Source organism: Lethenteron reissneri, chromosome 57 (assembly GCF_015708825.2).
Source record: "Lethenteron reissneri isolate LAM-NWPU_2019-01 chromosome 57, ASM1570882v1, whole genome shotgun sequence".
NCBI lineage: Eukaryota > Metazoa > Chordata > Hyperoartia > Petromyzontiformes > Petromyzontidae > Lethenteron > Lethenteron reissneri.
Genome location: NC_083835.1, coordinates 3,787,705 through 3,809,272, shown reverse-complemented (window position 1 = coordinate 3,809,272; position 21,568 = coordinate 3,787,705). Strand labels below are relative to the sequence as shown.

At 48.0% G+C, this 21,568-nt stretch overlaps 1 protein-coding gene across 1 annotated transcript in view; it reads left to right on the top strand.

Moving 5' to 3' along the window:
- Positions 1-11,924, top strand: part of LOC133357271 (E3 ubiquitin-protein ligase RNF13-like) — a 105,819-nt gene extending 93,895 nt beyond the window's left edge. Inside the window, 3 exon segments of the mRNA XM_061575135.1 lie at positions 923-1,003; positions 6,526-6,671; positions 6,673-11,924. Of these exon segments, the coding sequence (XP_061431119.1) occupies positions 923-1,003; positions 6,526-6,671; positions 6,673-7,098 (653 nt within the window). The 3' untranslated portion in view covers positions 7,099-11,924.
- The last annotated feature ends 9,644 nt before the right edge of the window (positions 11,925-21,568 follow it).

The following is a 21,568-nucleotide window of genomic DNA, read 5'->3' as shown; positions in this document are numbered from 1 at the left end:
CCGGCCAGGTACGGGTACGGGTACCCGTTTGCGACCCTGGTGCGGCCGGGTACGGGTAGGCCGTGAGTCACTGGTGAGTAACCGTTTGTCACTCATTTCGGGTAGAGTACGGGTACGGGTAGGGAACGGGTACCCGTTGCGGAGCCACAGATTGCCGACCCCTGGACTGTGCCCATAATAGGGTTTTTTGTTTTTTTGGGTTAGATCGCGTAAATGTAACTGTGTCGTAATAGGTTTTTACCCTTTCAACTGGTACAAAAACTGACACCTTTATACAAGGCATCATGTTTGCAATAACCACAACACAAGCAGTCAAAATGCAAACAAACAGAAACAACTCTAATGGTGATAATGATATGCACTGTCCTTGAAGTTGATCAACTTGACAGTGCATATCATTATCATCATCAGAGTTGTTTCTTTTTGTTTGCATTTTGACTGCTTGTGTTGTGGTTATTGCAAACATGATTCCTTGTATAAAGGTGTCAGTTTTTGTACCAGTTGAAAGGGTAGAAACCTGTTACTATATTTTGACACTGGTAAAGGAGATGTCTCATAGTGTAGCTGTGTCGTTAAACCCGCCACCATCACCTGGCACGGCCAGTTAGTAAGGTTTGTGTCACGTAAACAAAACGTGCCAGTTGGTTACCAGTTCAGCGCACCGATCGTGTGTTGGAGAGTGAACCCGCTACAACGTCTACAATACCGTGACGTTTCGCCGGTATTTACAACAAGCAGCAACAAGCAGCATCATCAGGCGACAGCCGCAGAATTGTGGACAAATCCTCCTACCGTTTCGGCCTCAAGCAGAGGCACTATGTGCACGTCAGCTGCTGTCAAACGTCTTTGCCGCTTGTTATTGTTGTTGTCGGCGGCGATGTCGTCGCTCATGTGCCCGCGTGCTGCTGTGTTGGCCCTGCAGGGGACAGCTACGACGTGTGTGCCATCTGCCTGGAGGAGTACGAGGAAGGGGAGAAGCTCCGGGTGCTACCCTGCGCTCACGGTGAGTGCCTCCGCAGAGACGACACGGCTCCAATGGGGGCCAGCGCCAGCCACCGAAGTGACAATGCAATGCTCCGGAAATTTCATCATCAGCAGCAGCAGCATCATCATCCTCATCACTCGATTTGCATTTAAAAAAGACAAAATAACATTATATTGGTAGGAACCTCCTGGTTACACCAGCCCACAGGGGATTATTGTGTCCGTCCGTCGTGCATCCAAAAATGGGAGAGTGAGCGGTGGGCCATTGGGGCCCCAACCAGGCAGAGGCCAAAGTTGTTAGTGGCCAGCGGGTACCTTGGACGCACAGGCCAGCCGGAGGGCCCGGAGAACAACGGAACATAACAGACAGCGAGCCTTGAGATCTGGCAGTCCTTTCGTTTTGCAGACGCCAATGTTAATGCAAATAGAGTATCGGCGTCATTGTAATACGGTAACAACACCGCCGACTGTGCCAACACAGCTGCTAACGCTAACAGCTTGACCCTTATCTCATCGGCAATAGCATTTGCCTACGCCCCACCCCCGCAGTGCAGCGCCCGTTATCTCGAGATTAGTCCACGTTTACCTCCCGGGAGACCGAATCCAAACACAGCCATGACCGACCCCAGCCGAAGCGCATCGTTGCTCGAACAGCGTCGGGCGTGGAGTCAAGATACTGGACCAATCGCAGCAGCAGCAGCGTCGTTATTCGCTCTTCCTGTAGTTCACCGTGGCCGGGCGGCCGTTGAGTGCCGGTGCCGGTGTTGTAAGTGATCGCCGTGTACGCTACGCAACAAAGAGCCCACCCCACGTGTCGCTTTCACAGACCCTTGGTGGCCAAGTGCTACTCGCACTTGGCCCAACAGCCTCCTAAAGGCTGTGCGCGGGAGTTACTTTGTCTTTGTTGCAATCGCAGCACCGTGAGAGGTGGCGACGGCTTTGGGGGAGGCCACCATCCGACAGCGCACTGATCGTGGCCGCCGCCAACGACGACGACGACGACGACGACGACGATGATGATGATGGTGGATTGCTGTGGGCCGAGTTGACTGAACGAAAGAACTCCAGGGCCTGGTTTCAGATACCCATTGCCATGGTCAGGAATTGAACCTGAGTTTGCCAGGCCCCATAGCACCGTTGCGTTCCTTACAGCAGTTGCACACCATTCCATAGACGTGCATGCCAGCAATCACGATTGTCCACGTTTTAGAAATGACAACGCAAATGACTTAATTGGGATCACGTGTATATATATACGGACGCACACACACACACGTACGGCGTAACACGCCGGCTCTGTCTGAAAAGAGTCTTGTCATCACAATTTGAACTCACAATTCGTCAAAACGATGTCGCGAGAACTCGTCTTGACTCGCAGCACTCCACCACATTTTTTGATCGGGGGTTGCGAATGATGGCGGGGGGGGGGGAAATAAATAATGATCACGTTTTTTTATTATTGTATAATATACCGCGCACCACCACCAATACGTTATTATACATATATACTGCATGCAACGCAACCTTCGCATACACTACTGCGCAAAAAAGATCACCCTCCTGATAAAAACAGTCATGGGACCCTGAGCGTAGCTTTCCTGGCTAAACGAACGTGTAATCGGTAATCGTGGCAATCGGTAATCGTGGTGAATGAATGGCTTGACAAGCTCCTCTGTAAATTTCGATTTAAAGCTTTCGTGACTGCAGGGATTCATCTTCTTGGTTCTTTCGGTAAAGTCACGTAGAAGGGAAATAATAAAGTAATATAAATAAAATATAATAAAATACAATTCTCACGATGTTTCGGCCACAACGCAAGCAGCCGTCCTCATTCAGACGCTGTCTTTCCGACAGACCTGGTCTTCACCTGAGGACGGCTGCTTGCGTTGTGGCCGAAACGTCGTGAGAATTGTATTTAATGATGTTCTATTTACATTATTTTATTAATTCCCTTCTACGTGACTTTACCGAAAGAACCAAGAAGAAGCTCCTCTGTAGTTCGAAGCAAGTCACGTGGCCCTAGCCGTGCCCCGAAGTGAGCTGCAGGCGGGCAAACGTCTGAGCACACTCGGCTCACAAGCCTAGACATGAATCGCTCCCGAAGGGGTCCCGTGCCAACGGGAGAGGCAATGGACTGTATGTATTTTTTTTTCTGTTCATGAGCGAAAAATATCAAGGGCCCCAGATTAAAAAGTGAGTGCGAGCGACGAGGTGAAACGTTGCGTCAGGGTCAGAGCACTTCGTGTGTCGACTGCCAGCGCGATTCATGCCTCTCCGCCGAAATATAACGAAGTCTTCTACCTACTGCTACTAATTTTACACGCTTTTATTTCACTCACTCTGTCTGTCGTTGTCGTATCCTCAAATGTTGTAACTCAATTTTAACCCACTTCCCAATGTGATATCGACTGCAAACTTGGTATACTTATTCATTCTAGATTTGAAGCTTTCGTGACTGCTAGGATTCATACTCTTAGGTTTTTTCGGTAAAGTCACGTAGGTAAAAAATAATAAAAATAATAAAAGTAATAATAAAAATAAAATAATAAATCACGACGTTTCGGAAGCAACACAAGTCTCCGTCATCAGGTGGGACCGTCACAGCTAGATTTACTGTATCAAGTGAGGCTAATGACAATACTATATTCTATCAAAAAAAAACGTATTTTTAAACATTATTTTTTATATGTTATGTTTCGGCTTGGGTCTAATAGTCCACACTCAACTGACGTTGACTGTAAATCACCACGGCCCCCTTACGTTATGGCAAGCCTCGGGGCCACTTCCTGGAGTCGTGGAGTTCTGCCACTACTACTAGTTAAGGTACATTTCATTAAAGCGTGTTTTAAAAAAAGTATTGTTAAATATTACTTATTTTTTGACCAGCTAAAGCCCACTGAGCTGTAATAGCTTCTTTTGTCGGACGCGACCTGCCCACCACAAATGATAGCTCAACGGGGAGTGGCTTATCGCGTGGGAATTTATAGCAGCAGCAAAAATATTCGAAAGGCACGTTTCTAAGTCTCTGCTGTCGAGCCGTGATCAATCCATCGCCTCCCCTAGCCGGTCATTCAGCCCCCCCTCCCCACTCCACAATCCGTACATCCCACGGTGAAAGAGTTCACCTGACGTGAACCGATTCCATCGCTCCGTCTCCTCTCGTGCACGTTCCATCCCTTGGTTGCCACTGGAGCACTGCTCTTGACCGGTTGCCCACCGTCACTGAGAGCTCACGAGTGCCCAAGTCCCATTTACTTTTCTGAACAGTTTTAGCCAACGCTTTATTTTTCACCTGCATATTTTTTATCTCAACTCCACACCGCCGTTCCTCTTTCGATCTTTCTCAGTGCGTCATGCCGAGCGTGGATCTCTCCCCCGCTTCGTTTCGGTTCAGTTTTCTCCACGAACGTCGCGTTTCTGATCCGTGCGTCGTAGCGGGGGGATACTGGTGTTTAGGCCATATTCATTCAAACAGATTTGAATGCGCTGTGCAACCAAAAAGTTACCGTTACCGTGAACGCGAGCGATCGATCTAAAAGCTGACCCTGAAAGAATTGAGAAAAGACGCTCAAAATTATTTCAGCCGTGGTGCCTCTGCTGAGTGGAATGATATTATGTCTGGGCTCTGCGTGTCATTGCTACCATCTTGATAAACACGTATTTTTTTCACAAACATTAACTTTGTTAAGTCAGCGTTGGAATTTTTTTAATTTTTTGAAAGCTCACAATGCGGGCGGACGTCGCTGGTTCCGTCTTTAATTTTTTTGCCCCCTGCCAACGGCCAAAACGGGCCGGAACTCGCCCCACGGAATTTTTTTGTCGGATCTCGAAAGCTTATGCGGGTCGCGTTGAGCCTGGATAGGTCGACTAACAACTGCGGATGGCACGGGGGGGCGGGGGGGTGAAATCCGTCAACATCCGCCAATGTACTCCTATGCTCCCGCACCTACACTCGCCACGCTCACCAACCCACGCTCACCGCCGGTGTGGTGGAGTATCGCTTGAACTAAATTCAACTGAACTAACTCATTTATATTTTTACCGGGTTAATGCCCACGTGGAAATTTATAGCAGCCAAAGAGTCTTTTAAGCGCATGTTTCTAAATGTGGAGAGATAAACCGGAGGACCCGGAGAAAAATCCACGCCACCACGGGGAGAACGTGCAAACTCCGAATATACAGCAGGTGTCAGGGTCGTCGGGATCGGACCCACGACCTCCTGCATACCGGGCGAGGCAGATAACATCTCGCCACCGTGGCGCCCCGAACCACATGGACATTTCTTACAAAAAGACAAAGATTTCAGCCGTGTGACCATTTTTTTCCCAGATCTTTTTATGTAAGTTTATTGTGTCACCTGCACCATGAACCCGGCCACGGCTAACGTCGGTGGTGGCGAGTGACATCTGAACCGGTCCTCAGGTGCCCCCCCCCCCCTACCAACCCCCGCACCGACCAGCGTGGTGAAGTATGGTCACACAAACCCCCTGTGGAGAGATGGAGGGCGATGCGCTCATCCAACAGTGGATTGACAATCGGCCTGAACGCAGTTACGATGGTAGTCCATGGGGGAGGGAGGTGTCGGGGTGGGCCCCCCCCCCCTCACCTTGACCAACCCCCGCACCGACCAGCGTGGTGAAGTATGGTCAAACAAACCCCCCCCCCACCGCCTTCAATTTTTAAATACCCCAGGGGAGATGACAGAAGCAATGTAGACAAAACAGACATGCAATGAGATAAGGGACACGTGGATGCAGACGAGATAGAGATGTGCGATTATTTGGCGTCTCACGTCGCTCGACTTTGTTACGTTAGGATTTGCATTCGAGACTAAATGTTGAGGCACCCTTCTCAAAGCAGGGGGGGGGAGGCCCTTTGAGCTGCTTGAGGAGCTAAGATTTTGCTCGGTGCTTAGGCCCAGCGCCACCGCTGCTGCCTGTAACGTGGACATGTGGTCCAAATTTGCTCAATTACTCCATAAATTACTTTGCAGGGAAGTCACAAAGCAACATCACCCCCCCCCCGCCCCCCAGATTACTGGCAGCCCAGTGGCCACTTGCAGGCAGGTGACGCATGCACCTCGCGGCCCACAGGGACAGCTGCCACCACCAGGATCGGGGTTCCACGCTCCACAGCGCACCCCGCGGTGTTACCGCGTGGCAGGCGCGTGACGTGTACACTGCGAATATGCTGCTGATGATGATGCTGCTGATGATGCTGATGGTGATGCTGCTGATGATGATGACGCTGCTTATGATGATGCTGCTGATGATGATGATGACGCCGCTGATGATGCTGCTGCTGATGATGATGATGACGCTGCTGATGATGATGCTGCTGATGATGATGATTCTGCTGATGATGCTGCTGCTGCTGATGATGATGATGCTGATGATGATGCTGCTGCTGCTAGTGATGATGCTGCTGCTAGTGATGATGCTGCTGATGGTGATGCTGCTGCTGATGATGCTGCTGCTGATGATGATGCTAATGATGCTGATGGCGGGCCCGCCGGCCACGCCGCTGTCGCCGCACACGCAGCGTTCCACTGCAAGTGCGTGGACCCGTGGCTGACGCAGCAGCGCAAGAACTGCCCCGTGTGCAAGCGCAAGGTGGTGCGCTCGCACGGCTCCGACTCCGACTCCGAGTCGGACGCCGAGTCGGGCGCGCGCGGCGCCGGCGGCGCCAGGCCGCGACGACGACGACGACGACAACGACGCCTCCGAGACGACGCCGCTGCTGCGCTCGCCGGCGGGACGCCCGCCGGCGCCGTCTTTCGGCTCCACGGCCGGAGCCTCGAACGCCGCCGCTGCCGACGACGACGACGAGGACGGCGGGCGGAGGGCGGCCGCCGATTCGTCCGACGAGGAAGCGGGGAGGGGGCTCTGCGGGCCGCGCGGCGCCGCGGACGGCACCGAGGCCCCGGAGGACGGAGGAGGGCACGGCAGGAGACGCAAGGGAGACGCGGAGCGTCCGGCGGCGTCCGCCTACCGCGACGCCGCCGCCGCCGGCGTCACGGTACAGGTCCACACGGACAGCGGGGAGGATCGCCAGGATCGTCCCGGATATGGCGGCGGGCGGGGAGGTGACCCCGCGCCGACCCTGATCATTTAAACCGCGGCCGCCGAGGGGACGGGCGCGGTGTTTCTCCGTTTGTTCGTTTCTCCGTTGGTGCGGGCGTTTCAACGGTGGAGAGCGATCCGTCGGTGAACGTCGGTTTGCGTGCGCGATCGCGCGGATCGAATCGCCCGTCGAAGAATGAGAATCGAGCGCCGTCCTTTTTGTTGTTTTGTCAGTTCCCCGTAAGGTTGCACGTTGAAATAAAACAGTGTCGGAGGCCCTCTGGAAAAGGAGGGATTGGAAGGAAATTGTGGTAGTCGGGAGGGGGGGAGGGGAAGTCCACCAGTGGAAAAGTTCCAGGCCGACGACGACAACAACCGCAGCTCATGCACACGTTGTAGGTCATTGGCTAACGTGAGACAACCCCCCCCCTCCCCCGCACCCCCCTCCCCCGCAGCCAACTCGATACACAAATCCGTTCGCGCCAACGGCGTTCGCAGGAGAGGGAGACGACACTCGAATGGACTCGACGGATCCGTAGGGAGTCCGGCGAAGGCCAATTGGTTTTTAGACGCCTCCCGTTGGATTTATTTTATTTTTTGGCCCCCCCCCCCCCACAATCACGGCATACCTCCCTCGTGGTGAAGTATGGTGAAATAAAGCCTCGTGGTGGGGGTGGGGGGGGGATTGACAATCGGCCTGAACACTGCCGATAGCCCCCTTGACCTAGGGCCGGAGGTTTTGTTGCAGGTCTCTCTCGCCCCCCCTCCGCCTTGCGTGGCGGGACCGGGCCGTGCGGCCTGCTTGGAGCTTCCCCGGCCGCTTTGTAACATTTCGTTGTTTTCGCTTGATCTCTCAACGTTGTGACGTCGCCAAACAAAATAGCCGCCGGCGGGGAGGAGGAGGCGATCGATTATCAGCGGCGATTACTAAACGAAAACAAACTGTTACTGTTCTTTTGGTAATGTTCTTGAATATCGATCAATCGATCGATCGATTTTTTTTCTTAAACTGATTATCGTTTTATTGTTGGAACTGGGACAGGTGACTCGGCGGTTGATGGGGGTTTAGCACTCAGCTATCATCTCTCCAGGGTCAACGAAGTACCATTTTATTTAGAGACTTGCTCCCCCCCGCCCCCTTCCCCATCATAGGAATGGGGAATTTCCACCACTGGCTCAGTCCTGTAAATAGATAGTGGATTAGCATGCTGCGATGCTCATTTTAACAAGAAATTTATGTAAAACTAAAAAAAAGTTTAACTTTAAATTTCCATGTAAAGCTTTCGTGACTGCAGGGATTCATCTTCTTGGTTCTTTCGGTAAAGTCACGTAGAAGGAAAGTAATAAAATAATGAAAATAAACATAATATTATTTTATTATGTTTTATTTTTATGTTTTATTTTAAAAAAGAATAAAAATAAAACATAATATTATTTTATTATGTTTTATTTTTATTATTTTATTACTTCCCTTCTACGTGACTTTACCGAAAGAACCAAGAAGATGTTTAACTTTAGTTTCATTCGCAACCCACGACGAGTTGTGCCTTCGAGCAGTGCGACAGCTTCCAAACAAAAACACGAGCGAGCGGGCGGGCGAGTTTGAAAAGCTTGCGTAGGTACGATATCGGGGGACGAGCCTAACAATGTCCACGCTGAAACGCCGCTTGCAACGCGTTGGGGCTGTGAGAAATAAGCGAACCGCGCGGCCCTAGTGTGCCCGGGCCCCCCTTATTTCGTGGGTCATCTGCCGCAACGCGATAGAGACAAGGCGGTGGGGTGAGCGGCCGTTGCCTCGCTAGTTACGCGAGAGCCCCACGCCGTCCTCGCTCGCCCGCGCTCTTCCGCCCTGCGTTCCGTTTTCGTGCCGCTCCTCTCGACATCGGCAGCGGTCCCCCCGTGGTCGTTTAGTCAGAACGGTGTCAGCCCCCCCCCGCAACCACCGCCCCTCCAAATCACCCCCCGCACCCACTGCACCCACCGCCTGTTGGCTTTCATCTTTTAAAGTGAACGGTTGTTTTAAAGTTATTTTCAGTTGTGGATGGCGCTCCGCTCCCCGTATTTTGTTATGGTAAATCAAGGGCTACTGAAACTAGACTTTTAAGTGCATGCTGTGCCGGGAAGAAAGTGTGACGTTTGTTTTCTCAATACATTTCCCCGACAATTATTCTTATTTTCTGATCTTGTAATTGTAAGTTAGGTGCCAATATGTATTTAGCATACGATAAGTTACTCCTGCGTAGGTGTCCGCGGTTGTGCTGCTGCTGCTGCTGCTGTGCGTAGCTCTCGGCCGCGTGTTCTGGTTGTGCCGCTCGCCCCGACGTTGTTCGCCACGAGGTCTGACGTTTCGCTCCACGTGCCCGGGACCTTCTTCTGGGACTGAATTGAGCCTCGTACTCTCTCGCTCGCCGTGGCGAGATGTTATCTCCCTCGCCCGGTGTGCACGAGGTCGTGGGTTCGATCCCGACCCCCGATGCCTGTTTTATATTTGGGGTTTGCATGTTTTCTTTCCCCATGGGCCGCGTGGAGTTTTCACCCGTGTCCTCCGGTTTTGCTCTCTCCACGTTTAAAATCCACGTGCATTTCGAGTATTTTGCCTGCTGTACATTGCAACACGATGAGCCACTTTGTTGAGCTATCATTTGTGGCCAGGTCGCTTCTGCAGAAAGAGATACACACAGCTCATTGGGCTATGTAGCTGGCGCTGCTGTGTTGGTTCAGCTCTTGACGTAGGTCACTCGCTGTTGGGTTTCATCCTCCCAGCACGTGCGGCGAAACGTCGAGACGTTGCGTCCAAACAACACGCGGTACAACCCCTGAAATGTACAGAGAGCTGTAACACGAAGTTCTTTATAGTGCTATTAATAAGGAGCATTTTTGTATTTGCCCGTTACCACTGTCAATGCAGATTTATGTTCACGCCAACGTTAACCCTGACCGCACCACCGACCCACCCACCCACCCACGAATTTGTTAAACACCCTGCAAGGGAGAGGCCCCGGATCCCTGTAATTCCAGGGTCAGTTCGGTCTTCACGATCGGTCGAGATGGGTTGGAGGCAGCGGTGACTTTGTGTCGAGCTCTCTGTCTCGCGTAACTCAACATCAGCATCTCGCACTCGCTCCCAAACTCTCATCCGCACACATCCCACACCCCCCGTCCTTCATCTTCACTTGCATTTTATTTGCTTCATTGGTTCGCACCGTACGTAGCCAACTGTGCTAATCGGAGATGCGATTTGTGTTTCGTGCAAGAAAAAATGCGTTGCGTTGCCGTCCCCCCCCCACGCCCCCCGCCACACTTCATCGCAATTTGTGGAGTTAATGCAGAGTTTACCGTGTACATATAGAATCGAAATAAATAAAAATACACGATTTAAAAAAGCGGACCCAACGACGTAAGATGTTTCAAGTGGCTCGGCCGCTAACAAACACCGTGCACGTTTGCGGTGCTGGTTTGCGAAATCGGACGTTCATTTCTTTCCGAGTGTTGACGATGGTTATTCTCATGGGGATTGTCACTGGTCCTTGCCGTGTACTCGAGCCATCGATGCAAGCTTGCTTTTACGTACCATTAATCCATGTGTGTGTGTGTATGTTGAACTTTTGGCAACCGTACGTGGCCAACCGCACTAATTGGAGGTGCGGTGGAAGGACAGAAAACTACGCGCAACAAATCGGTTCTAAAGAAATGGGTTTGCCGATCTAGACGACGATGATTTAATAGCGCACAGTTCAAGTGGCGTCCTAATTTCGGGAAGGAAGCGCGTTCCAGACGGCCGCAGAAGCGCATCTGAAAGCGCCGCGATGCGGTGGCCAGCAGAGAGAGAGAATTACCCTGGACGGCACATCAAGGCCATGCATGTCACCTTCTCAACCCTCCAAATAAACCCACTTCACAAATTGACACTTGAACTTTTTTTCGTGCATTTTTTTCAATTTCGTGAAATGCAAGTAGCGTCCAAAGCTGACGATAACCGGTGCAATTTATATTTTTTAACAAAAATCCCGTTCCTGAAATAGCTTTGCTTAATAAGCGTTCTCACCCACGTTGCTTCATTTACCGTGGACGGCTGCAATACCGGGGAGTCGGCAGAGTTGCGTCCGGGGTCTGCAACTCCGCTTTGCCAACTGCCCTGGTTCTTCCCCTAGGATTGTCCTTTCTGTTGTTTGTGTGTTTGAGCCGGGAAATCTGTCGGTCGTCCCGGGGACAATAATGTGCATTTCTGCTGCCGCTGCTCTATTTAAGACCGGGAGCAAGAGCAGAGCCTCACCATTCTGGCGATTTGCCCGATGATGCTGGATGCAATTACCAGCGAAACGTCGTACTTAATTTTTTTTTTATGTTGTGGTTTCACACTTCAACACACCGGTGGGCTAAAGCAGTGCACTATTTGTCTTTTGTCAACGTGACACTTTTTTTTGCCGATTGGCCGTGTCGGGTGGTGGAGGGTTACGACACATTTATAAATAACGCGATCTAACCCAAAAACGTTGATTATGAATATTGGTCGCGAAAGCCTGCTACGTGTTAAACTTTCTATACATCGCTCGCGAAGTCCTGCCTCCCCGCCCCCCCCCCCCTCTTTTGAGATGTTTTTTCTCTTCTCACTGCATGTCCCCTCGGGTCGATTTGCATCTCCGAGGTGAACGTATTCATACGTTGTTGCATGCAACGGAGAGTGTGGCACTGCGATCGGTTGGATGAAGTCACACGGGAGCTTCGTGAAATTTCAACGCAAAAATTACAGATTGCGTGTTTCCCCCCCCCCCCCCCCCCCCCACAGACATACACACCACACAATGTGTGGCAGCATGGTTATGTTTAATGATAAAGTCTATCACGTGTGTTCATAAAGGTAACCAGCAACTCACCTTGGTCATTTTGCTTGCATGTTTGCGCCTCTGTTAAATTTGCTCGTCACTGCCTTGTGTTGTCATGGATGCTCCCCAAGCAAGGCAGGCTGCGTTTCCTTTGCTCGATCCCCTGCTGGGGTTCGACTGGTTTCTCGGGGCCAGGCTGTCTATGCGAGAGAGGAGGGTAGGGGGGGCGGTGTGTCAGGCCCCTTTAGCCTGCACTGTCGACCATTAGAGTTGGGACTATTAGTCGGTTACGTTGATTGACTCCAAATTGTAAGTGAATACTTTTTTTAAATCCTTTATATTAAGTTCGCTTGCTTACACTATGGGGACCTCATTTGCCAGTAAAAATATGATAATTGGTTCTTTACCCTTCTATCTTGCAAAAAGGTGTCAGTTTTGTTGCCAGATAGAAGGGTAAAGAACCAATTATCATATTCGCTTGCTTACTTGCGTACTTGCTTGCTTGCTTACGACCGTGCAAACCTTTCGGTCGTTTTTTAACCCACTTCCCGTGATCCAATCGAGCTGACATTTTGCACACAGACTCGTTGTGCGAGACAATTAATGTTCCTGAAAAAAAAGTCCAAATTTTTACACTGTTTAGGGAAAACAAATTAAATATTTAATTACCAATTGTTTAATACTGCAGACAATCATCTGACCCATAGGTGGCAGCCATCTCAAGCCAGAGGACGAGAGGACTCTAGCCGCCCCGATGCCACGCATATAAAGGATTTAGAGTGACAAACTTTGTTTTTACGGGTTATACTTGTTCTTGTGGTTCATTAATCGGGCCTCTTTCAAATTGGCGGCAGCCCCTACATCCCGTTTCCAGAAGGTGGGAAACCCCGCTACAGGCTACGCCCAGCACAACACGGCCGATGATGTCACTAAGCCTCACCCAGCACCTCCCATCCAGAGGCACACGTGGCAACAGAAGAGAGGATTTTTATCAAACTATTTTGACTCCTTGTAAAAAAAGGTGTCAGTTTTGTTGCCAGATAAAAGGGTAAAAAAAACAATTATCATGATTCCTATTATCATAGAGTTTATCTTGCCGAGTGAGCCATCACACGTGTGATCGACCTGCAGCTCTGCGGTACTGCTTTGACATTCTACAAGGAGGCCAAATGTCTGCTTCGACTGGATTTGATTTCCTTTAGTCACGAGCCATTCGCTCATTTTATTTCAGCCGCTCAATCATTTCTCGATGACGATTCAGCAAAAAAACACGAAACGCATGTTCTACTCAAGGAATGAGGGTGTTCTCAAAGCAATGTTTCGCGTTTCCCCTTCCGATTTGAGCGTTCCCGCATGAAAGTACTTTTACTGCACCTTTAGTTTCGTCCCATTTCAGCAAACCCAAGTCAAGTTTTGTTCTGTGTAACCAGTTGTGAGAACGATTAGGATTTATTTCGATTTAAAGCTTTCGTGACTGCAGGGATTCATCTTCTTGGTTCTTTCGGTAAAGTCAGACCTGTTCTCCACCTGAAGACGGCTGCTTGCGTTGTGGCCGAAACGCCGTGAGAATAATTTTTTAATGTTTTATTTTTATTATTTTATTATTTTCCTTCTACGTGACTTTACCGAAAGAACCAAGAAGATTAGGATTTAGTCTCATTTGCAAGAGTCACCTGGGCCACCACAACATGACGAGAGCAAGAAAAAAACCTACGAATTCAAAGCGTGGCAATGAGCACAGGGACATCGGTGCAAAATCAACTGTGGCGTGAAGCAGGAGGAGAAGGAGGAACACGTGTCATTCAGAAACAGTCGCCTCGCCACCTTTTACCCAACGGATGTGAACAGGCAAAGGCTGTCATCATCATCAGCAGCAGCAGCTTGCGAAGATGTCACTTTCTCTGTGTGCGTGTTCACCACAAGTCCCGCGCGTGTTTAGTGCAGTACGTGAAACCTTGCAAAAGGTACCGTCTGTTTGGTGTGTGTGTGTGTGGACATCGTAACATTACCTCTTTTACACTATGAGACATCTCCTTTACCAGTGGCAAAATATAGTAGTAGGTTTTTACCCTTTAAACTGGTACAAAACCGACACCTTTATACAAGGCATCATGTTTGCAATAACCGCAACACAAGCAGTCAAAATGCAAACAAAAAGAAACAACTCTGATTATGGTAATGATATGCACTGTCCTTGAAGTTGATTGGTCCACACCCGAGACAGCTTTTCTTAGAGCCTAGTCTCCATTCGTGTTGAACCAGATGACGCCAAAAGGCGTACAACTCAAAAACAGTGCACTATCAAAGTATTGAGAGCTCGGGGTAAGCATTTACACTGAGACCTTTACCAGTGGCAAAATATAGTAGTAGATTTTTACCCTTTAAACTGGTACAAAACTGACACCTTTATACAAGGCATCAGTTTAAAGGGTAAAAACCTACTACCACCTCTTTTATCGCCAGCAAGGGTTAAACGCCTCCGCTTATTTTTAAATCATTTATATTAAGTTCACTTGCTTGCTTGCACGCTTATGACCGTGCAAATCTTTCGGTCGTTTTTTAACCCACTTCCCGTGATCCAATCGAGCTGACATTTTGCACACAGACTCGTTGTGCGTGACAATTTATTTTCGTGAAAAAATTTCCAAAATTTTAAACTTTAAAAAATATTTTTTTTATATTTAATTACCAATTGCTTAATGGTGGCAGGCAATCATCTGACCCATAGGTGGCAGCCATCTCAAGCCACTCTAGCCGCCACGCATATAAAGGATTTATAGTGAAAAACTTTGTTTTTACGGGTTAATTTTTTTATTCTTAGGTTTTTTCGGTAAAGTCACGTAGGTAAAAAATTAAAATTAATAAAAGTAAAATAAAATAAAAATCACGACGTTTCGGAGGCAACACAAGCTTCCGTCTTCAGGTGGAACCGTCACAGCAAAATTGCTGTACCAAGTGAAAAGAGCTCTAAGAGACACGAGATTATATACAGGTTAAGGGGGGGGGCAGGATGGGCCGTGGGGGGGGGGGCTAAGTGAACCCGCCTGTTGTTCTGCCGCAGGGGATTAGGGGGACGGAGAGAGCGCCGTGGGCAGGAGATGATGGCAAGTGGTTGAAAAAAGTTCGACACATGGACAGGAGGCAGTAGTTAAGCTGACAAACGGGTTGCCGTGCAGTATACTGCAGTAAACTATAAGGCTGCTAAAGTTTAATTTCGGTTAAAAAAGGGCTAATCAATGGCTAATTGTCACATTATGTTCACGTGACAAACCTTACCAGTTGGCTGTGTCGGGTGGTGGTGGGTTAACGACACATTCATATTTACGTGCTCCCCCCCCCCCCCCAACAAAAAAAAACCTTTATTATTAATAATATAATACTATTAATAATACCGGATTGGTCGCTAAAGCCGACGTTGTAAATTAAATAATCGTTCAAAGTTACAGCCATTTGGAAATTGGCTGTGCAGTCGATGAGAGTTTTCTAGAGAGTCTTGATTTGAAGCTTTCGTGACTGCAAGGATTCATACTCTTAGGCTTTTTCGGTAAAGTCACGTCGGTAAAAAAGAATAAAATTAAATCATAATAAATTAAAATAAATCAATTAAATCACGACGTTTCGGAGGCAACACAAGTCTCCGTCTTCAGGTGGGACCGTCACAGCTCAGTCAGCGAACTACCGTGACTTTACCGAAAGAACCAAAGAGAATTTTCAAGAGAAGGGCTGCCAAACAACGGAACCCTTTTTTTGGAAACCCACAACTCGCTCGGCCAAACAGCCATTTGAGATATGGGAGCAGCTTCACCATCGCCCGTCATCATTATTATTATTAGATCACTAACAACGATCAGCTTTACTCATCCCGTGCGTTTGAGCGCCGTAAGGAAGGCGGCTGGCAACGCGCAGGGTAGTACAACGAGGAACCCGCACGGACACGGGAGCCTTGGGGTGGTCTGCCTGACCGGCATCACCACCGTGGTTTCTGGGCGGTCGACGGCGGACTACTTTCTTGACCCGCGCGGAGTGATACGGTGCGCCGATGTCACCGCGTGTGCGTGGGAGCGCGCGTGCACCTCACCAAACGCGATCCGCGTTGCATTGTTAATGGGGGGGAAAGTGTTTCGCTTAACGCGTTTTTTTTTTCGCTTAACGCGTTTTTTTTTGCTTAACGCGTTTTTTTTTCGCTTAACGCTGCACTTTCCAGGAACGCATCTACCGCGTTAGACGAGGACTTGTATTTGTGACCGCGTGTAAACGATGGCGGTGTGGGTGGGGAGGGGGTGGTGGGTGGAGAGGCGGTGTGGGTGGAGTGGATGTGGGTGGAGTGGTAGAGGAGGTGGAGTGGTGTGGGTGGAGTGGTGGAGGGGGTGCAAGAGGCGGTCCCGCATTGTAGGCCCACCCGCACGATGTCGTGTGCGCTGTGCTCCGAACACCGCCAACCCGAGTTCGATTCCCGCCCACTGCCAACACCAGCGACGATTATATTATCTGAACCGGTCCTGAACCTCCCCTAGGTCGACTCAGCCTCCTGCTGCTTTGTGTTAAACATCGCCACTGGGGAGACAAAGGCGGCCGGGCGTGGTTCTGGCCACCCGCCCTCCCTTCCGTAGCACCGTTCAATCCCGAGTTGCGTCATCAACCTTATAAGTGGGGACAGCCAAGGAATATCATTGGTCACCACACTTTTTCTGGCATAAGGTATTCCAACGGTCATTAAGGTAATTTTGGGGTGCTGATTCCAAATCTGGCATCAGTTTTTGTCTATCACATCAGGTTTTTGAGATATCAAATATTGCATTTTCAATAAAAACTGCAGAAGAAAAATATTAAATAAATGTGGATATCTACATAAAATGATATTATAAACACACTATCCTGAAAATACAGCACCATATTTTAACACTAAAGCAGTCACTGACTCGCAACAACTTGCAATCATAAGTGACAGAGTTAATTTCGCATAAAATCAATGAAAATGGGGTATGCCGATAGCATAAAAATGAGATGTGATAGAGCAAATCTGAGATCAGATTTGGAATCGGCACCCTGAACTTAGTCTAGAACAGCTGCAAAAGTCCGGGCCAGAAAAAAATGCTTTTTTTGTTGTTGACCAGTGTATTTAATTTCTATGTATTATTATTACAACAAAAGGAACGAGTGGAACACGTGGCCGTGATTAATATCCACCACGTGTAGCTACGACGACCACTCAAGCTGCGCATTAAACACACGCACGCAGAGCGTGCCCGCGACGCCGGCTAACATCGTGTTCGCCCAACATCGTGTTCGCCCTTACATTATTCATCTCGCTTGGCATGTAACGCGAGCCGAGTGCGTTGTTGCGTATTTTTGTTGCGTGTCCGAGATACACAAACACGGCAGCGGGGGAGAGTGGCGGGGGGCAAACGTGACGGGTGTAATTACCGATCGTGCTTCTGCAGAGCGGTTAACACCAAACTAAAGTCGTCGTTTTGTTAAAAGTCCCCAGGATCACGGCTTTTTAAAATCCTTTATATTAAGTTCGCTTGCTTGCTTGCTTGCGTGCTTGCTTGCTTGCTTGCGTGCTTGCTTGCTTGCGTGCTTGCTTGCTTACGACCGTGCAAATCTTTCGGTCGTTTTTTAACCCACTTCCCGTGATCCAATCGAGCTGACATTTTGCACACAGACTCGTTGTGCGTGACAATTTATTTTCGTGAACATTTTTTTCCCAAAATTTTACTGTTTAGGGAAAAATAAATAAATATTTAATTGCCAATTGCTTAATGCTGGCAGACAATCATCTGGACCCATAGGTGGCAGCCATCTCAAGCCAGAGGACGAGAAGACTCTAGCCGCCACGCATATAAAGGATTTAGAGTGAAAAACTTTGTTTTTACGGGTTAATTTTTTTAAATCCTTTATATTAAGTTCGCTTGCTTGCTTGCGTGCTTGCTTGCTTGCTTACGACCGTGCAAATCTTTCGGTCGTTTTTTAACCCACTTCCCGTGATCCAATCGAGCTGACATTTTGCACACAGACTCGTTGTGCGTGACAATTAATTTTCGTGAATTTTTTTTTTCCAAAATTTATTTGACACTGTTTAGGGAAAAATAAATAAATATTTATTTACCAATTGCTTAATGCTGGCAGACAATCATCTGACCCATAGGTGGCAGCCATCTCAAGCCAGAGGACGAGAGGACTCTAGCCGCCACGCATATAAAGGATTTAGAGTGAAAAACTTTGTTTTTACGGGTTAATTTTTTTTGTTGGGAGGGGGGCAATTAATGTCATCGTGGTTAGGAATTTCACTCACACCTCTGGCAGTCGCCTAATGACGCTGGTTGTTAAATTTCGATTTAAAGCTTCTTTCGTGACTGCAGGGATTCATCTTCTTGGTTATGTCGGTAAAGTCAAGTAGAAGGGAAATAATAAAATAAATAAAAACATAATAAAATAATTCTCACGACGTTTCGGGCGCAACACAAGCGTCCGTCATCAGGTGGGAAAGCATGGTCCTGCTGCTGAGGCAGACTGTTTTAAAAGGTTTGAAATGGGTGTAGCCCAAGGGTCATACAGAAGTGGCTGGGTCTAGTGATGTTAATGTGAGAGATTAGCATGAAATAACAGCCGACATAGGCAGGTAGGATGGAAACATCACAGTCAGTTAAGACTTTACCTGGTTAATAACGTCCTGCCAATGATTGCTCAGATTGTACCCATCATATAGTGATCGTTTTTTACTCTTTCAACTGGTACAAAAACTGACACCTTTATACAAGGCATCATGTTTGCAATAACCACAACACAAGCAGTCAAAATGCAAACAAAAAGAAACAACTCTGATAATGATATGCACTGTCCTTGAAGTTGATTGGTCCACACCCGAGACAGCTGTTATCAGAGTTGTTTCTTTTTGTTTGCATTTTGACTGCTTGTGTTGTGGTTATTGCAAACATGATGCCTTGTATAAAGGTGTCAGTTTTTGTACCAGTTGAAAGGGTAAAAACCGATCACTATATTTTGCCACTGGTAAAGGAGATGTCTCATAGTGTACCCTTAGAAGTTGTGTCTGTGTTTAGGCTCTCGTCTCACCACCAGTGTCAGACCAGAAAACATCGCCAAAAGGCATTTATAGCTTGGGGTGAGAGCAGCTACAAAACAGGATATTTTTGGCAGTATCAAAGTATGAAAAATAACAATAGATGTAACCCTGTCTGGCAATAAAACAGGTGTCGAGATGTTCAAACACCCAATATAAACCCTTTGCGAGGAACATCTCGACACGTTTTATTTCCAGAAAGAGTAACACCTATTACACTGGTCAACAAAAAAAACATTTTTTTCTGGCCTGGACTTTTGCAGCTGTTTTAGACTAATTTCAGGGTGCAGATTTGCTCTATCATATCTCATTTTATGCTATCGGCATACCCCATTTTCATTGATTTTACCCGAAATTAACTGTCACTTATGATTGCAAGTTGTTGCGAGTCAGTGACTGCTTTAGTGTTAAAATATGGTGCTGTATTTTTTAGGATAGTGTCTTTATAATATCGTTTTATGTAGATATCCACATTTATTTAATAGTTTTCTTCTGCAGTTTTTATTGAAAATGCAATATTTGATATCTCAAAAACCTGATGTGATAGACAAAAACTGATATGGAATCAGCACCCAAAAATTACCTTAAAACCGTTGGAATACCTTATGCCAGAAAAAGTGTGTTGACCAGTGTAAGCATTGTTTCATACTTCGGTGTTGGCAAAAAAGTGTCCCATGTTGTAACTGAATACAACCTTGGAATAAACGCAGTTCAAAAGCAATAACTTCGATTGTAGGCAGAGTTTCACAAACAAACAAAAATATACTCTTTGGTTCTTTCGGTAAAGTCACGTAGGTAGAAAAATAATACAGGTAGGAACAACAGGTTCCACATTGTCCACCAGGGATTATTTGTCTGTCTGTCGTGCATATGTCTGTCCAACCAAGTTCCTACCTGCCCACTCCGAACGTGTTGGATCACGTTTCGGTCGCAACGCAAGCAATCATCAGGTGGTTGTTCCCACCTGATGATTGCTTGTGTTGCGATCGAAACGTCGTGACTTTACCGCAAGAACCAGAGTATGGATTCCTGCAGCCACGAAAGCTTGAAATCAAGATTATACAAAAAATATTTTAACCATAATTTCATCATCTTTTATTCAGATTTTTACGGCCGTTTACACCGATGAAATTATTGTTTGTTTCTAACAGGTCTTGGTGCAGACAAATGACGTCGCCCAATTCCACGCATCAATTTTGGCAGGAACATATAAAGACCCGCGCCAGGAATCGACGCAGTTTTTCCCACACCCATTGCACGTTCTGATCAATCCGATAATCGATCCAATAACCGATGTTACATTGACGAACTTTAATCGAGGGCCAGTCACTCCTATCAATCCCGGACTCGTCCCTAATAAGGCCCAAGACCTCTTGCCCACCGTAAGCAAAAAAACATCAGAGGACATCCATCGGCAAGTTCTTAAGAGAGGGAAACCGTGTTCGGCAAGTCTGTTGGACGAATCCAGAGCCGCTTTTTTGCACGACGGACGCCTGCATCTTGCCAAACACCACGTGTCCTACCCCCCCTCGCCCCCCCACAATCTCGTGCGTTGCAAACCCAGTGGATGCACACAGACTAACAAGAGAGCACACACACACAGTCTCAACTTAAAATTTTGCTCGTGCTTTTATTCGTCCCGGTTCGATCCTCAATCCGTTAATCTCCCCCCTCCTCTCCACTCCAGCCACTCCTCCCCGCCCGGCCGCATTTTGCATCGTGATGGTGAACGTACACAAACACGGCAAAGACATGGCAAATCGCTGGGGGGGGGGGGGGGGGCAGTGCCCACAGGGATGGGTGCCCACCACCACATTCACACGCACCCCATGGAGCAACTCAAAATAACCTGGGCACCACTTGAGGCCAAGCTGCTATCTTTCACAATAAAAAAAAAGTATTGTAGCATGAGCTTTGACCACCCCTTTGACAATGCACGCTGTGCGTATATATAAAACCAGCCAATAATGTTCACACGCCCACACCGAAAAGAATAAAAACCACCATTAAGGACGTTAAGCAAAAGAACAAAAAAATATCCGGCGCGCTCCGTTATGCCCACTGGGTTTCTCCCGAGACGAACACAGGTCTGGTGTAGTGTTGGCTTTTTTTCTGTTTGTTGTAGTTTTATTGCAGCACTGAGAAACGTGGAGCAACCACGGTCGTGACAAACGCGCAAAAAAAATCACCTAAGCAGCCCCTCCCCCCAAAGAACGCATCTGGATTACCTTCACGTACTTTGTGTTAATTACTTTTTCTATAGAACCTCTTGACTCCTCCAATTGTAATGTAATAGGCACCTAAAATCCCAGATGAAAAACACAAAGTGATGGAAAGCAAAAATTAAAATCGTACGTGGGCGCCGTGGACTTGCGATTTCTGCTGAACAATCCGTTTAGATTTTTGTTGCTCTGCGATTGGTTAAAATTTCCCCCACAAACCCCACTCGGGCCAAAATAAAAAGGACTTTTAACAAAACGCAAGATGCAATGTAAGACGGCCTTACACGCAGCAGCAGCAATTTAATCAGTAGGTGCGGGCGCTCAGAAACCCGTTTCACAATTTCTGCCCCAATAACTTTCAATAAAACTCAAGTGGTCCGAGTGGATATTTAAGAC